Source organism: Hyaena hyaena, unplaced genomic scaffold (genome assembly GCF_003009895.1).
Source record: "Hyaena hyaena isolate Hyena2069 unplaced genomic scaffold, ASM300989v1 scaffold_197, whole genome shotgun sequence".
Classification (NCBI taxonomy): domain Eukaryota; kingdom Metazoa; phylum Chordata; class Mammalia; order Carnivora; family Hyaenidae; genus Hyaena; species Hyaena hyaena.
Window position 1 is genome coordinate 410648 of NW_024080830.1, and position 17745 is coordinate 428392.

A 17745-nucleotide genomic window follows, 5' to 3' on the forward strand; every position below is an offset into this window, starting at 1 on the left:
TCAGGCAGAGAAGGACAAATATCATATGTTTGCACGTATAGGAGGATTAGGAGGAATTTAACTGAGGAACAAGGGGGAGAAGAAGGGGGGAAATGGTGGGGGAAAGGGAGAGGCAAACCATGAGAGATTCTTGAATGCTGACAAAAACTGAGGACTGATGGATGCGGGGGGGAGGGGGAGATGGGCATGGAGGAGGGCACTTGTGGGGATGAGCACTGGGTGTTATGTGGAAACCAATTTGACAATAAACTATTTGTAAAAAAAAAAAAAAAAAAAAAAAGACTTCTAAAAATAAGGGTCTATTTCGTCTTCACGTAATCCTTAACATTCTTCCTTTATGTAGATCTGAGTTTCTGACCTCACCGCTTGCAGTCTAGTGATGAGCCCGTTCATCGTTTCTGTAACAAGTGTGTCTCTAAGTTCTAGCACTGCCTTTCCATTCTTTCTAGGTTGTCCACCTCTATGCTTCCATGACCCACCCCCCGTTTTGGGGGCTGTGGTTTCCCAATGACTTCAGTTTGCTGAATAGGGGCTGCTGGTTTTCCATTTGCTCAGCTTCCTTCTCCTACAAACCCATGTGGAGAGTCCACGCTTCCCCTGCAGGCTGGCACAGAAGCCAGAACGGTCTCCTCTGCTGCACCGTGTTCTCATATTTCTCATTTCTCCTTCTGGGAGACTCACTCAATTTTCCTTTTCCAACTTAAGTTAAACCCTTATGTCTTCACTGTCCAGATCTCGTGTTACCTAATGTAAATATTTTAGGCTATCAATTTCTAAGTAACACTTTGGCGTACCCCACAAATTTTGACTATTTCTTCACCTGAAATACAACAGCCTCAATGTCTCCCTGCTGTCGACCAGGAACCCACCCCATTCCAACCAATCTATCCCACGCTACCTGCTACATACTGACATTTCCCATACAAATCCGACTGTGTCATTTTCTGTTTAAATGACTTGGACCAGACATCAAAAATGAGTTCATTTTCATTAGTTTGGACAAATGGCCCTTTATGGTCTGTCTTCAACCACATCTTCTGTCTTCCAAGTCTCTCATAGCTGTGGTTCTAGCGTGGCTCCGTGGGATGACGCCTTCTGCCGTGGCAGCTTTCCATGCCTGCACTGCCCAGTGCAGCAGCCGCTGGTCTTAAATGTGGCTGGCGAAGCAGGAGAACAGAATTTCAAATTTAATTTTAATTAACTTAAATTTAAAAGCTCCCATGTGGGTACTGGCTACCACACTGGACGGTGCAGCTGGACACGGCTGAGCCTGTTTTTCACGGGGAATACGCAGCCAGGTATGCAGTCTGATTTAGTGCCTTCTACTCTTACTCTACTGTAACAAAATACGTTCTTTCTGATTTATACTAAATAATGAAAAAATTTAGTTCAGACAGAATCAGATTTCAGAGTCAGGAAGCATGTTAAAATCAGTGAATTCAAACTGACTAGAGAAGGGGATCTTCTCCATGTAGGAAATTAAATGTCAAGGAAGGAAGCACACTACAGGGCAAACACACTCTGTGGGAGCAAATACAGTGTGTTGTGTATTCTGGTCTCACTGAGAGTGCACAGCAAATGCTCTGCACACATGCTGAACGGGTGCCAGGATGCCAGCAACTGAACACTGGCGTTGAGTCAGACTGTAAACCGCCAGCAGCGCAGAGCCAGCCTCAGGGACGGGTTCGCATGTACAAGTTTGTAGCTCATACTACCTCTCAAGTCCCAAAGAATTTCATTTTCACCAATCACACAGCAGTGCTTCACAAACTCTTAGACCCAAACAATGTTTTTTAAACTATTAAAAAGGGGTGAAAACACTTTAAAAGCTTTCGTATACAGGACTGATGCCTTGATGTTTACTATATTAGAAAGTAAACTGAAAAACTTTGTAAAACGCATGATTTCACAATCACCATCTGCACCAACTATCACAATGCAGCCCACGTCCAGCAGCCTCAGGAAAATCACGTACAATCAGGAGAGGATGAGCGTGAATACAGCAAATCATGGGTTGGTATTACTCCGGGAAGGGTCTGACCTCACAGATATCCCTGGAGGGTGTCAGGGTGCCCCTGGGTCCCTGGACCCGTCTGAGTCTGCTATGCAGGAGTGAGACAGGGCTCCGTGGGGTGTCAGGGGGAGTGAGTGCAGGCCCCCGGAAGGCAGCCGCTCTGGTCCGTGCACACATATGAACCAGGATGTGCTTTTTAAAGCTGGGTGTCAGCTCACCACAAGACGAAATAATCATTTTAAACATACTGTATTAAGAAGCTGTTTGCTCCAAGTTTGTTTAATGTATCATAGTTGGTCCTGGTAGAAAGAGAAACAATACAAACCTGCAAGTTTTCTTTTCTAGGACTTCTGGTTGGGGGAAATGGGTGTAAAAAACAGCTAGACTCCCTTGAAGCTCTAACCTAGACTTATCCAGTAAAAGTAACAGAATTCCTAATACAGAGTTTGACATTTTCTAGGAACTCAGGAAATGTGTTTGTTCATTGATGCATTCATTCACTTTCCAAATCAAATTGAAGTTTCCAAATAAAGTTACTTAAAAAAGAGGAGAGGTGCACACTATTACAACGAATTCCAGTAGGACTTCATCACAGTGGAAGACCATGGGTTTGGAAGTGAAATGGAAAAGTATAGCCAAGAGAGATTAAATTTGAGGCTCTATGGCTGACTGGATTGATTGTTAATTAGGGCAATTATCTATGAGATAATAGAATTACTTCTTGGCTGATGTAATTTGATCACTGAAGCATCCAAAGTACCTCTACTGTAAGCTGAGTGGCCCAAGAATTTTAGAAAACAAAATCTCCTGAGGGCCACAAGACTCTTCCTTTCTAGCATCTTAAATCTTCCATGCTGGCTCAGGAAAACACACACCAGAAAATCCTGACACCTGTACACTGGCAACAGACTACAATAAGCTCTTAAGGTTTCATATTATACTTTAAAAAATGATATGTGAACATACGCTGTAAGAAAAAGTAACTTACAGTATATTAGTGAAATGTCTAAATTAAGAAAATTCATGACTAACCTATTTTAACAACAGGAAACAGCAGAGAATAAGGGCATGAGTGAGACAATCAAACGGGCTGAATCGTGGCCCCACGAGCGCTCAGGGGCACTCCTCCAGGGTGGCCACCACAGGACACTAGGGAGGTGCTCTGTGTGGGTCACAGGACGTGACAGCCCTGAAGAAACACCGCTGAGGTTCACAAGCACGTGCAGAGCCGGTGGACAGGATTCCCTTATATGTAAATTAATCAGTCATTATTTATTCAAAATTGACAGTAGTATGAATTTTAAAAAATTAAAAGTCTATAAGGAATAACATTTTCATAGTATTCTCTACACAATAAGTGAAAAGCAGGACAAATCCCACCATCTTTAACCTACGAAAACCTTAATCCTCTAAAGCAGAACTGGAGACCATCTCCCACGCAGCTGATGGCCTACACATGCACCAGTCGCCAGGAGTCCTCGCCTCACGCGCCCCTGCGCTGACCAAGCCTCAAGGTCCTGTTACTGTCACCTTCTAAACAGACGTCAGATCTCACTGGCATGGACTCCTCTCCTAAATGTACATCAATCTCAGGGTTTTTCCAATTCCTCCACGTGCAATCCATAGGCCATATGCTACCAAAGTCCTCCCCAAACCCTAAACCCTCTCCACTTGGGCCTCTGCATAGTCTTCAAGGAGTACCCGGTCATCTTCAGGATAGCGTCAAGTCCTCAGGCACAGTACACAAAATCTGGCCCGTCCCACCTAATTTCTTTTTCCCAAATGCACTATGCTCCCTCCTTCACCTTCCTTCCTTCCACAACTATTAACTAGGCATCATTTTAGATGCTTGCCATACACACATAAACAAAAAAGACCCCTGGTCTTTGTGAGCCTCACATTCCCATGGTAGACAGACAGACGGATAGGCTGGCACACAGATTACAAATGTAGGTACCGAAATGACAGATGGACAGATGACAGGCAGGCAGACAGATGGCTGATAGTGTTGGGAGTGGTAACTCAATGGACACACATGAAATCAGAAGGGGACGGGTAGGGACTGAAGACAAGGTGACACCGTGTCATATACCATTTTAACAGGGTGGTCGGGGAATGCCTCACAAAAGCAGTAACCCGTTGAGCAGAGACCTGATGGAAAAGTAACAAGCAATGTGCGTACATGAGAGAACATTCTAGGCAGGAGGAGCAGGGAGCGAAAAGGCCCCATAGCAATCAGGTGCTCAAGAAACATCCAGAAGCCAGCATGGCTGCAGAAAGAGGATGATGTGAAAGACCAGGGAATAATGCGAACCCAGAGCGCACACACGGCAGATGCAAATCTTACTCTCAGAGCGACGGAAGTTACAGAAACACAGAGCAGTGTCACCCGCTAACACTGGGCCACTGGTCCAGCTCCGCCCTTGGACTGTGAGCTCCCCTGCCCAAAGCAGGCTGAGCCCTGAGCTCATCCCTGAGTCTGAGTTCTAACTGGGAAGGACAGACACCAAGCGTGCCAGGTGTTCCCGCATCCACCACCTCATGGGGACGCTGTCCGCTGTGAGCCGAGGTGCTGAAGGAGGGCTGCAGGTGCGCTGGATGGAGAGAGGTGGTTTCCTCCCTCCGCCTGTGCTTCCCTCCCGCATCTACCCCACTCTCCTCCACAGGCTCATGGAGATGCACCTGAGGCCAAGACAGCACCGTTTCCTACTGTGTTAACCTCTCTGACAATGAGAGAGGTTTTCTTTTCTCCTTGAAAAGAAAAACCATCAGGCAGCCAGCACCTGGCCTGTCTCCTACAATAGCCAGGAGGTCTGGGAAAATATACCTTAGCAAAGGCCAGGTAAACTCAGGGTTAACATCCCCACCCCTCCTCATTAGGAAAGAGAGGTAACATAGGAAACAGACTGTGCTAGGTCCTAATTTCCATCTAAATTAAAAACAAATTTAACACAAAGTTAGAGCTTAGAGCATAAGAGAAGTTGCTGTTTTCTATGTGGTATGAAGCCAGATAATAGACCAGACAAAGCTACACTTGCATCCTGTTTTGATGAGCTATTCACCGGGCTATCATTAACAATCACGTACCTCCCTGAACTTCTGGCTTCTCAACTAGAAAACGGAAAAAAGAACACTTGACTAGTCTGAGAACTGAAGATGCCAGTGACAGAAAACGTGTGTGTACATGTGCACGCGTCTGCATGTCCACATGCGTCTGCACATCTACGTGGGTCTGTGTCAGTGTCCACATGCTTGTCTACGCATGTGTCTGTGTGTACAGTTCTACACTTGTGCCTACACGTGTCTATGTGTGTACCTATGTGTCTACATGGTTATGTTTGTGTGTCTACACATGTGCCCGTGTACCTATGTGTCTGTATGTGAGTCTGTGTGTTTACATGTGTATCTATATATGTGTTTACTTTATGGGGTTATATGTACATTGGTGTGTGTATGCATGTGTATCTATATAGGTACCCGTATCTACTGTGTGGTCATGTGTCTACATATGTATCTACGTATGTGTGTCCAAAACGGGGCTGTGTGTGCACAAACATGTGTTTGCATGCATGTCTAAGTAGGTACCTGTGTCCACTATACCTGTGACTTTGTGTGCATCTAGGTGTCAGTACCTGTGTGTCTACTGTATATGTGACAGTGTGTGTACACATGGGTGTCTATACCTGTGAGTCTACCATACGTGTGACTGTGTGTTTACGTGTCCATACTTGTGCTTACTGTACGTATGACCATGTGTACACACACATAAAACATCAAGACAGTGAGGTAGCGGAAGCATTTCACAGAGGGTTGACAGCACGTGTGTGCATGTCTCTACCCCTCGACTACTTGAAAGAGGCCTGTGACACCTGAATGAGGATAGACTCCTGATACATGCTGGCTGTTCGAACATCTCTGGGAAACAAAAGGTGAAGTTGAGAACCAGCTGCTGCTTCATTCCATCCCCACACCAAGGCACCCGGGGAGCGTGGGGCAAACAGGCAGCCCTTGGCCTTGGCTGCCTTTCAAGCCCAATCTTCTTCCACAGATGATGACCCCTGGTGCCATAACATCTGCCCGACCCCTTCCTCCCTCCTGGGAAGGAGCCCAGCCAGGATGTCAGGGAGACAGCTCCTTATAGGAAAGGAGGGGGGGTCCATCCTGTCACCCCCACTACTGGAACGAGATGTGAAACAGAACCGAGAGCCTTGTGTGGTTGACCAGCCCGGCCCTGGGGTGGAGTGCCTGAGCTGCCTTGTGCCATATCCTCAGCTTCCTCTTCTCCAACATGAAGGAGAAGTAAGTATGTCACCTGTTGGTTATAAAAACCACATGAGACAGAGCCTGTGAAAGTGCTGTGCTAAATAGTAAATAGGAGTGAGGCAGAAGCATCATCTTTTGACTGCTATCATTAGCAATCCATATGTGGCATGAACAATGACACTTACTCATAATTTTCCTTAAAAACTGTAGTTAGGGAAGCAGGAAAAAGCAACTTTAATATAGATGTTGGGGAAAAAAATCTCTTAAAACATAATTAGAAATTCATCACCATACAAGTTTTCTGATGCCAAATTAATGAAAGAAATGCAAGCCGGCCAAACTGAGGCGATGGCTGCAACAGAACGGAATTACCAAGACACAGCCCCATAAAACACAAAGGAAATAACAGAGAACATAGGAAAGTTTAAGAATGTTCTTTTTTGAAAACTACTTGAAAAACAGAAATCCTGAGGTTAAAAGGCAAATAATAATACTAGCAACCAAGATAATAAAAAGTAAAACCAAATTGCTGAATAGTAACACCTAAAAAAAGCAAAATTTGGCTCCTGGGAGATTACTGTTCAATTGTTATGAATTTCTAAATAGCAGATGGTATCTCTAAGAATGTAAAGAGTCACTTTTTACTAAGTTTTAATGTGTACTCCTGAGGGTATATTTGTTTATGACGTAGGATGTCACCAGCCATGATCACACAACCAACCAAAGGATATTCAAACACACCGCACTTCCGCCTGATCACCACACAGCTGCTGCAGACATGCATCCACCCGTCCATTTCACCATCGCATCACAGACTAGGGGGTCAGTGACCTCATGGCCGCATGGTACCTTACCCGACCGATAGCGTTCATCTCGTGACCCTGAGGACCTGCGGCGGTGATAGCGAGTGGAAGAGGCAGGAGTGACCGGAGCCCGGCGCTCAGGAGGCAAAGCTTGATCCACCCCTGCGTTAAGGGAAACAGCAAAGTAAGAGAAGGCTTTACTTGGCAGCCAAAGTTCATTCACTTCACAGAGTAAATCACTTGGTAGACTCCAGCCCTGACTCACTGCATGCCTACAGCCAGGCTAGAGCACACGAGGACGTGGGGGCAGGGGGCAGGGCTGGGGATGTCACGGACAGTGGACAGGAGAGGGAGAAGTGTCCTGGGCAGGCTCACGCCGCAACGCCACAGCCTTCAGACACCAGCATAGCCTCCCTTATAGCACAAACATCTATTAGGTCATGTGAAGAGACTGAAGTTTCTAGAACATGGGTAAGAAAAACAGAGCCCAACAAATCAAGTTGTGATCTTCTTTATGTAATACACATATAGAAAGGGTTATATTAATTCTTGAGGAAATGTTTATCATTTTAGTTACCTATGAAATAATTTTATAGGATATGTTAACAATACAATTCAGGTACCAGGACTGAGCATAAATGCTCGTCTTTGTTCATTCAAAATTTCTAACTCTGCGATCTTATTCCATTTGATGCGAACTGAAAATTTTTTATTTCAATATGGCTTTGATGAATTACCTAAAATGAGAAAATAGTCAGATAAAAATGACCTGATAGGTACAAAGACTGACCTAAATCTGGCAACCAAGATACCTGTTATAGTTCGGAACTAGAACAGCAAGAAACACAATCTAGATAAAACTAAGTACGGTGAGAAAGATTTCATCATTACAGTTCAGGAGTAAAGACATCCTGAGTGCTGAGCATCAAACAGTAATTGTTCCTTCTTCAGAAGAGGACCAGCAAACCCTGACAGAGAAAGTAAACCAGAGACAGCAGCCTCACCAGAGACTATTTAGTTCCTGGTCTTCCATCGTGGCTCCATTAGTTATTTACACCAGGGATTTAATACCCCTCTCATGCTGGTGATTTCTGCACCCCAATTCTTCTTTCTTGAAGTAGGCTCTACACCCAGCGTGAGGCTTGAACTCCGACCCTGATATCAACACTTGCACGTACTCCCGCACCTCAATTCCCGGCGGCATGCTGTGGCTACTGACAGGTTAGGTTGACTCACTGCAGACTAGCTGTACGGGTAACTGTAAGCGCTGTGCCGAAGACACCCACTCCGGTCACCTGCTGAGCTCCTGTGAGCTCTCCGTCTAGCAGGTGTACTCACACTTCTTGACAACACAACAGTTCACAGCTACCAAACCTCATCCAGTTACAGTCTGCGAATCATCTTTAAAAAAAAAAATACTCTGGATCCTCATTAAACAGATACACAGAATTTATAAAATCAAGGAGTACTATTAAGTCATAATGAAAAGTGGTGGGATTTACATTCATACTTATAAGCATGGATTTAACAATCCCTCTTAATTACCCATTTTAGACAATACATGGCTTCTGCACACCAGTGTGGCCATCACTACACCATTACTAGGATCATGAGTCAGCAACAGTGTGCTGCGAATACCCTTCTATCTTACATGCTTTTATTATTCTGGGGTTAATATTTGTATCTTTGGGTTCCATCATGTTGATTTTCAATGTACCTCTTGTTAAATCCTTCAAAATATCCCAACAGAAATGAAAAACCTTTCCAATGCATTCCCTGCTATGGGCAATCACTGATAACCTGGTAACAGTCTTAGTTTCATTTTCTTCTTCCTTTGAGACCCTCCTGCTGACCCCTCCTGATCTAACGCAGGCTGGCTGGTCCCCACCTGCTGAAGCACCAGGGAGCACCCTCACCCCCAGAACTTGCCTTTGCCTGTGAGACTAAGCGAAATTATGTATAAATTTAAAATCTTGAAAATGTGTATAAACAGATTTATTTAAAATTTATGTGGGAGCACCTGGGTGGTTCAGTTGGTTAAGCCTCCAACTTTGGCTCAGGTCATGATCTCACGGTTCTTGAGTTCGAGCCCCGTATCAGGCTCTGTGCTGACAACTCAGAGCCTGGAGCTGCTTCAGATTCTGTGTCTCCCTCTCTCTCTGCCCCTCCCCTGCTCACATGCTCTCTCTCTCTCTAAGATAAGCATACATTAAAACAAGTTTTAAAGTTATGTACATTCATTACCTCTCATGTCAAGTATTGTTCTTAAGAAGTTCAATATCATTCTGAAGGTATATGAAAAATCTGGTTTTTTTCTTTGCTTTTCTGTCTACTTTCACAATTATTTCTCTACTGCCGTCGAAAGAGCCGCAAGCCTGTGTCTTCCTCCTAAGGTGAGGTTATCACCGTATCTCCCTGCAGATCTTTATCTGAGCTGTTCCATTACCCAAAGAAGAACCTCCAGTCCTGTCTTGTGAGTCAACACAGGAGCATTTGTCACTCGGGGCTGGAGTTGTTCTTACCCTCTAGGGCGCACGCTTGGGTTCAGCACTGCCTGGTACCCCAAGTCTAGAGGCTCTCAGTTCCACTTCTCCAGAGAACAGACACCTCTGGGGGAGAGGGGGAAGACATGGATCACATGTTTCTGAGGCGCCAAGCCTACCCCCCACATGGTGCGCATGAAACCAGTGCCGCTACTTGCCACCTTCCCCCCTGCTAAACTGGGCACCCCAGTCATCACCCCCACAGATGGTAAAATCTTGTCACCGTCTCCCCCACTCTTCTGTCCTGTGGATGACACTTCCTCCGTTTACAGACATCTTGGAGCAGTTCTGGGAAGCAGAGCTAAATGTGCACATTCAAGCTGCCGAGCTCAGAGTGCCCATTTATGTGCATGTTCAAGTGTGGCTTCAATCTCAGCCCTGCTACAGACCTGGTGCGTTCCAACATGCTTCCTGGAATTACATTAATTAACCTTCCCCCTCCCCGGTCCGCAGGTGGGAAACACAGGCACGGCACACAGACGGGCGCCCACCTGTCCAGGGAGGCGCACATCTGTCCTCCACCAATTTCACATGCAAACACAGTGCACATTTAACTTCACAGGCCGAAGTTCACAGCTTACAGCACAAGTTTTAAAAGAAATTAGTTAATTTGATAAAAGGAGATAGCTTCAACAGGTCACTGGCAACAGAACATTTAAGAATAAACAAATATTAGTGTAGTGTGCACATTTCCATCCCTAATTTTTATCTGACCTCACTGCGAATGAAATCTGAAGTAGTGTGGAGGTATGTTGTGGCGAGAGGGGGCCATTAGTCAAATCTGCAACTGCAGATCATAATTTCCAACCTGTCGCCACAGGAGGACCCAGGGGTAATAACTCAGGGTCCCTCCCATTGGGTACGTAAAGTAACATGAGTACACGAGTCAGTACTCAAACACACAGAGCGCAGCACACAGCAAGCCGAGGACCCATGTTCATACCGCAACTGGAAACCAGCTCTTGGGAAAAGCACAGGACGACCAGAGTGCCTACAACAGGGTGTGTGAGTCGCATCTGAGCGACGTCCCTGGAAGGTGAGCCCTCTCATGGGAGGCAGGGTAACCCTCCAGAAACATACAAATTGCAGGCAGGAAATTAACTCTTCTCAGGCAAAAACATGATGGTGATGGAGAGGAACTATCTCCCGGACACTTACTAAGCACCAGGACAACATCCTCTCAGACACCCACCACTGTGACCCTGGGCTTCAGTTTCCCATCTGTACACGGCGACGTCACTCTCAAGTAGCACGTGAATGTTCTCAGGTAGCTGCCCCTTCCCTTGAGATGGGCGACCCCTCCCAGTGCCCTGGGCTCAGAAGAACACTCTGGTGGCCAGGTCCTCGTGGCAGAGGCCGTGTGCTGCTGCACGGGGCTGTGCTTCCCATACGGTAACCATCGGTCACGGGTGAATCTAGCTGGTACCTTGAAGCCACCAAGAAGTGCCTTTGTGATCTCACTGGCAGACAACTCGTCCACCAGTGATCTTCTCAGGACACACTGCTGACCGGGAGTGAAATCCAGGCCGCCGACAGCTGTGAGGTCGTCTGACAACAGTGTGGTCTCTGTCCTCTTACTCGGGAGGCCACAGTCAGGAGCTAAGATGTCTGTGCGCTCATCTCCTCCCAGGGCCGAATGGCCCCTGGCCCGCAGGGGGGCTCAGTGGTGTTCCTGAACCATCACGGGACATTTCACGGCACGTGCAGGGCCTCGTGAGGCTCCTGCAAGGCTTCAGATAAGACCGTGGGATTTCGGTTTTCCTCAAGAGCTGCAAAGGGACACTAAGTACGACTCATCAGAGGAAGGAATCCCAGGAGCCTAGGAGGGAGGCAGCCAGGCTGGGAGAGAGGGACACAGGCCCCTGACTTCAGCCGCACCACTTCCTACACGTGATGAACAAAGGACTCACTGAAGAAAATTCCTGACAACACGGTTCTGTCACTTCAACAATCCACTGATTCCAGACCCTCAAATACATGCAATGAGTTCATCACCACCACAGGAACCAGACACTGGAAACCACAAAAATCCCCACAGTAACCGGAAATATGGCCATGGGGGCTCCAGTACTTTGATGTACCATGTGGCACAGGCCATGAGACCTGTGGTGTAGACAACACGGGGTCATTCAGGATGGCAGATGTTCCAGAAAACATCAAGATTTTATCAGATAGCAAGGGAAATAGAGTGATAGATCTTGGTTTTCAACATATTTTCAAAAGAAATCATGAAAGATACACAGAAGATGACTTGAGGAAAAATGTATGTGGGATTCAAAACCAAAAGACCTTGATCCAGACTTTGGTCTGATTCTTACGACATGTGGAACTAGACAAATCCCTCGGCCACTACCTCAGCTCCCATGAATGTTGGGGTGCAGACACGGTCACAGTCGCCTGTGAGGGACACACCCCAGGACCCCTGCTGGGACACACACTCTCTGGTCCTGCCCCCCGGCAGACAGCGCCTGTGGGTCCCAGTGCCTGGCACAGCCCACTGCATCCACGGGCCTGACATATGCACGTCCTGCTTCAGGAACCTGGCAAAACTGCTGAGGGCTTTTCCAGATTTCAAGTCTGTACAGAAGCAATTTCTGGATTGTCCCCTACTCTTCTAGTACCTAATTATCCTCTCAAAAACCACACTTACTTCTAAAACAAGTGCAATCAAGCCTTTGCCAGAAAATAAGCAGCACAATCATGGTGCATGCAGATAAAGACATTTACTACATCTGATTTGTACGGACTCAGATGAGAACACAGCACAGAAAGGCAGAAAGTCTACCCTGTCAGCCCGGATCTTGTGTTTCTGCCACTTCTGTTTCTACCTCTCAAAACAGAAGTCCTTGCCAAAAATCAGTGTGAACTTGCTACAATATTCTTGTTGACGTGTTTTAATTTGATTAGAGATCATAATGTGGAAAAGAGCAGAAGATCCGGAATGTTAGAGAATTTTAAGTGCAACCAAACTTTCGGTCTCTGCTCATCGATAAGAGAAGTTCAGAAAGGACGGAGCGTGTGACGTCAGGAGCAGGGCTTCAAATACTGCGTTCCTCAGACACCTCACAGGCTCTGCGCACACGCCCAGACGAGCCAGGTCCAGAGTGACCACGGCTCCCGCTGCCGGGGTGGGTGATCAGAGACCCCGCTGCCAGCCCTGCTCAAGTCCAGGGGCTGCCTCGCTGCTGTGGCCACTGATTTCAGGGAGGAAGAACCCGCGTGGCAAAACACCATGCAACATACTGGGAAATCCACCCGACCAAACCAGGGCTGTGTGTGACAAAACAAGAGTACTTCTCGGGCAAATGACAGCAGCAAATTGTGTACCCAGATCACGACCATGGATGGCTTCCCCAAGACACAGGTAGTTTACCTCTAGCTGAGGAAAACTCATTTCCTACAGCAAGTCAATCTGGAAAGACTTCATGCTAAGTCAGACTGTCAACCTGATTTAAACACCTATTTGTTTCCTCTGCAAGTTAACCTTGCAGCTTACACCCCACCCAGCATGAACAAACGGCACGGCATGGCTCGGCTGAGGAGGTCCCAGGGACAGGCTCGCGTCCTAAAGCCCAGGTTGGGACAGGCAAACGTGGCTTCCGGACCAAAGGCTGCACTTTGGGAGATGTTAACTCCTGCTGCAGAAAGAAGAGATGGACCAAATCGTGCACTGGGCACCAGAACAGCACGGTGGCTGTTCATGCGAAGAACCAGAACCGGCCGGCCCGTCTTGGGGGGATCGCAGCACCGGCACGCTCAGACCTCTGAATCTGGAACACAATGGTACCACATTCCGGTGTCCTTCAGCAAAGGACGAGAAAGTTCACCTTCTGTCAGACTATGAAGTGCACAGTTCACAAGCTGTGAGCTCTGCCCCTTGCAGAAGACTCCTGAGCAAGCCTGCAAACCCAGCAGACAACTTATCAACTAGGTTTCAGATCCAGCAGCCTCCATGCGGGCCTCTCGTCAGGACGGGGAGTCTGAAGGTGGTTGAGCTGAAATCCAGGATTCACGATAATGATAAAAACACAGTTCAGCTGACTGGTGTGCAGAGGCCCCGAATTACGTTACTCTTTAACCACTGAGCTATGGAAACAATGAGAGCACTACGTGTCACCCTTAACACTTAAATGCACCCAAACCGGAAATCAAATAGAGCTGTGCTCACGGATAGGAGACAGGCCCGCTTGTCTGGATGTTTGAGGCATCACGCAGAGCTGAGCACCACCACTGACTGCCGGCTCTGCCCTCAGCTGGGCTCCCTCACACCCACTGAGCACCAACACCCACTGGACACGTCTGTGTTGCTGCCACGTGTGGGCTGTGGCCAGCAGGACACACAGCCTGCTATCTGTACTTGTACAGCTGGCCTGCCCCGCAGCAAGTGGTCTGCAACGTGCCGATGGTTACTTGTTCCTGGTGGGGGTGGAATCATCAAATATTCAACCACCACCATCCATCTACAAGTTCGTAATTATTTCAGAAGTAGGATGTCATGTAGGGGCCTGTCCTAACCCGTCACTTCCTTGCAGAAGTGACACTTGACATGAGCTTCAAACGATGCACAGATGCAGGCAGAGGGCACCAACATGTGCAGAGCACCGGCCTTGGACACAGGTGAACTTCGGACAGAGCTGGGCAGCAGGAAGGTTTGTGAGGCTGAAGAGGGGCCAGGATGGCCATGTGCAGAGACAGACTCAGTTACACTCTGTGCATGGCCGTCTGCCATCTCCGATAGGAGCAAACCTGGTACAGTCAACCTAACTGAGAGAGGTCCCCCCTGCAAGGGCCATTTATGTGGGTCCCACAGCCGATTCCCAGGGAGCAGGAAAGAAGCAGACAGACTAGCCCCCTGGTCTCATTAGCAGAATTCGCCCAGATTTCCACAACCAAGCAATCATGGAAAGTCCTTGTAACTGAAAGGCAGGCTGGACACAGAGTAGACCAGACCCACATAAACCACTCACCGCTGGGAAATATGCCTGGACAGTCCCCAAGAAAGTAAAATTCAGCTAACGCATGTGTTATTAGAAAGAAGAACTATATTTGGTCGAGGAAAGTTTCACCACTTATGGTAACACTGGAATTACGTCCCCACAGCTTTGTGACAGGGCAGTGAAGACTCAGTATTAGAAATGTGCCTAAAGAGACTGGTAGAGTGGAGTTTTCTCCTGTTTTTTAAGTTTTATAAAGTTTAGGGATGAATGGGAGGGACACTCACGGAGCCCTAGTACCAAATGAGTAAGTCCTAAGTAAGACTTCCTCCTTGAAAATGATCTTCAATATATTCTTTCTGACCCTTCATTAAATACACAATTTTCATTTTTCCTTCTAGCTTCTGGCATACTTTTTCTCATCTGGATTTAAGGTAGTGCTCAACATTGCTCCCGAAGGACACAGTTACCTCCCGGGCAGACGGGACCAGGAAGTAGCCTGCGTCGGGGCACGCTCCCCGGACTCTGGCCCCGTGGTCGGATGTTGGACGCCCGCACAAGCCATTCTGATTCAGAATTGTGTGTCCCAAACCCCAACTTAGGAATATTTATAGGATACTTTCTAGAAGTGTTAATATTTTCTCTGATAAGTAAAAATAACATTCAAAAAAGTAGTTCATCCAAACACAAGTCCCCTTGTATAAAAATGTAGGGCAAGTTAGGGTCCTGACCAACAAGATGCTTCTCATGAGATCCTACCCCACGAGAATGACTTCTCAGACTGAGTTCACCAAGGAATAACACTCTGAGAACCTTCTGCTTTCCACGCTGCTTGCCCAAGTTCCAAATAATGAATGACTGTTCACCCAGGCAATTACTCAGAAACAAAGATGAGCAGAGAAAACTGCAAAACTGACCGGGAACCTGGTCTCCGGCACCTAGAATCATGGGTGGACCTGCCTTCCCTTCACGGGGTGTATGGGACGCGGGGGACCCGGGCCCTAGAGCAGCGGCCCCACAGCCCCAAGCAGATGCCTCTTCCACTCATCGCGGTCAGGGCCGTGAGGCTTACGTAGACCGTGAAGTGGACCCCGCAGCTAGAGCCGACTCCCCTACGCACTCTCCCACGTTGCTCCTCTGTCACCAAGCTGGCCCAGAGAAGAGGGGCAGGAGCAGTGATCGAGGTCTGAGACCCTAGGGCCAACGCAACATTAAATTCATCCCTCTTACTTCCTCCTGATTTTTAAATAATGGCTTTTATTTAGGATTAAACCCTGAAGGTAAACCTAAAGCTTAGAAACATTGATTTTCTTATTCTACTAAAAGATGCATTCAATTCACATTTGGGGCCTCTCATATTCAAAAATATTGCCCACTGAAGTAACTTCCGCCTCTGAATAGGCTCAATACCTCTGAGAACACACACTAGGATCACTGGCTCAGTTTTCTTATTTTCTAACGGCGTGGCACCCTTTGGAAATGGGATTGTGCTACAGTGTAGACCTTGTCCCCGAGCAAAGCTCGGGCCAGAGCGGCCCAGCACTCCCTCGCTGAGACAAGGGACACAGGGTAGTGGAAGACCAACCATTTCAACTAGAATTTTATGATTTATCATGCATTTTTCTTTCTCAACTGTTTTGTAAATGGTGCTCCAACTGTGAAAATAGGTTTATAAAACACGGATTATATTTTCACAGAAAAGACTCTGAACTGGGCCCTGAGGCAGCGGGATAATCAGGGTCTGGGGACCATGACCAGCTCTGTGATCAAGGGGCGGCGGGGCCCGCGCCAAGTCACACGAGCTCACCCAGGGGCTGGGGCTCGAGCCCGGAGCCCCGCCCGAGCCAGCACGCGCTCGGGTCCCCCACGCTGGGGGTGCACGGCCCCGGAGGCCCCCCCCGGGTCTCTCTCAGGGGAGTGCGCTCACCGAAGCGAAAGTAAAACAGCGGCCGGTTCCCCGCGGTGCTGGCCGCCCGCTCTCTGACCGCGGCTTCTCGGATGTCACACACCCCGATGTTGCCGGAGTGCAGCGCTCTTCCCGGGGCTCCTTCACTGTGCTGCAGTCTACACCGGACCACGGCAGCTCCGTTCGCTGCTGTAACAAGTTGAAAAAAACTAATTAATGCAAACTTTCGTTTTTTTTTTTTTTTAATTTGTTACAGCACTGAGCAGAGCTGCCGACCCCATGCAGAACGGCACAAAGAACACCAAAGGACCACGCGACACGGGGCCGCCCTCAACGCCCAGCCAGCACGGGTCAGCCACGGCCTCTGCACCGCCATGGCTCAAGAATGCCTTCCGGGGACCGGCGGCACCGCTTCTGTTTCATTTCTGTTTGCTAAGTCATGGGAATTAAAACCCAACAGTGTCAAGAGCCCCCATCTGCCACGACCGGCCCTCCTCCGAGACGTGGAGGCGCCTCCTGCAGAAAGGAATTCACAAGGACGGGCCACGGAGCCGGTCGTCAGCTTGGCGGTTCTGTTAGAAGACTATGGCCATCTGCCCGCATCTGCTCTGAAAGCCTCTCACACGTGGGTGTCAGCCAGCCAGAAATCGGATTCATTTTTAATTCACCAAACAGAACAGAGCTTCTCCCTTCCGTGAGCCAGACAACAGGAAAATCCAACCCGTTAGCTACGTCAGGCCAACACAACACGCCCACCTTTACATTAACTTCTTAAATATCGAGGGAGGAAAGAAAAATACACAGAGTCAAAACAAAACTACAAACACAATGGAGACTCCACACACAAATTCAGTTCCCTGGAACGCTTCTGTGGGAAGCACCCCTTGCCAAGCTAACGGAACACCAGCTGGACGTGTCACAGCCTGGAGAGCAGAGGGACAGAGTGGGGTCTGTGCGCCGTGTGCACCTGCAGATCTGAACCTCTCCACTGGGCTTCACACATGATGTTTCAACAGTGAACACTAGGGAGTTCAGGAAGCACCTTCATGATTAAGGCTGCTATCCTTTATTCTTGAGGACTTGGGTCAGATTGAAACCACACCTGTAGCCTAGCTGATTTTCAAGGTCGCCTCTGACCAAACCACGCCTCCACCAGAACAAATGTGTTGCAACTCCAACCTGGTAGCATTTTCCTTTCCCTTAAATGTGCAGAGTGCAACTCAAGTGCACAGAGATTCTACAAACCTCCACATGGGAAACACCCACGTGAAACACACTTTGT

General features: G+C 47.8%; 1 protein-coding gene across 3 annotated transcripts in view; it reads right to left on the bottom strand.

Moving 5' to 3' along the window:
• DIP2C (disco interacting protein 2 homolog C) overlaps positions 1–17745 on the bottom strand; it is a 384520-nt gene that overhangs the window by 168840 nt on the left and 197935 nt on the right. For 2 of the 3 annotated variants that reach the window (XM_039241633.1, XM_039241635.1), the window contains exons 3-4: positions 16485–16652; positions 7132–7242 (exon numbers count right to left, since the gene is read on the bottom strand). In XM_039241633.1, the coding sequence (XP_039097564.1) occupies positions 7132–7242; positions 16485–16652 (279 nt within the window). The remainder of the gene's footprint in view (positions 1–7131; positions 7243–16484; positions 16653–17745) is intronic. The other variant, XM_039241634.1, reaches the window with a different exon arrangement.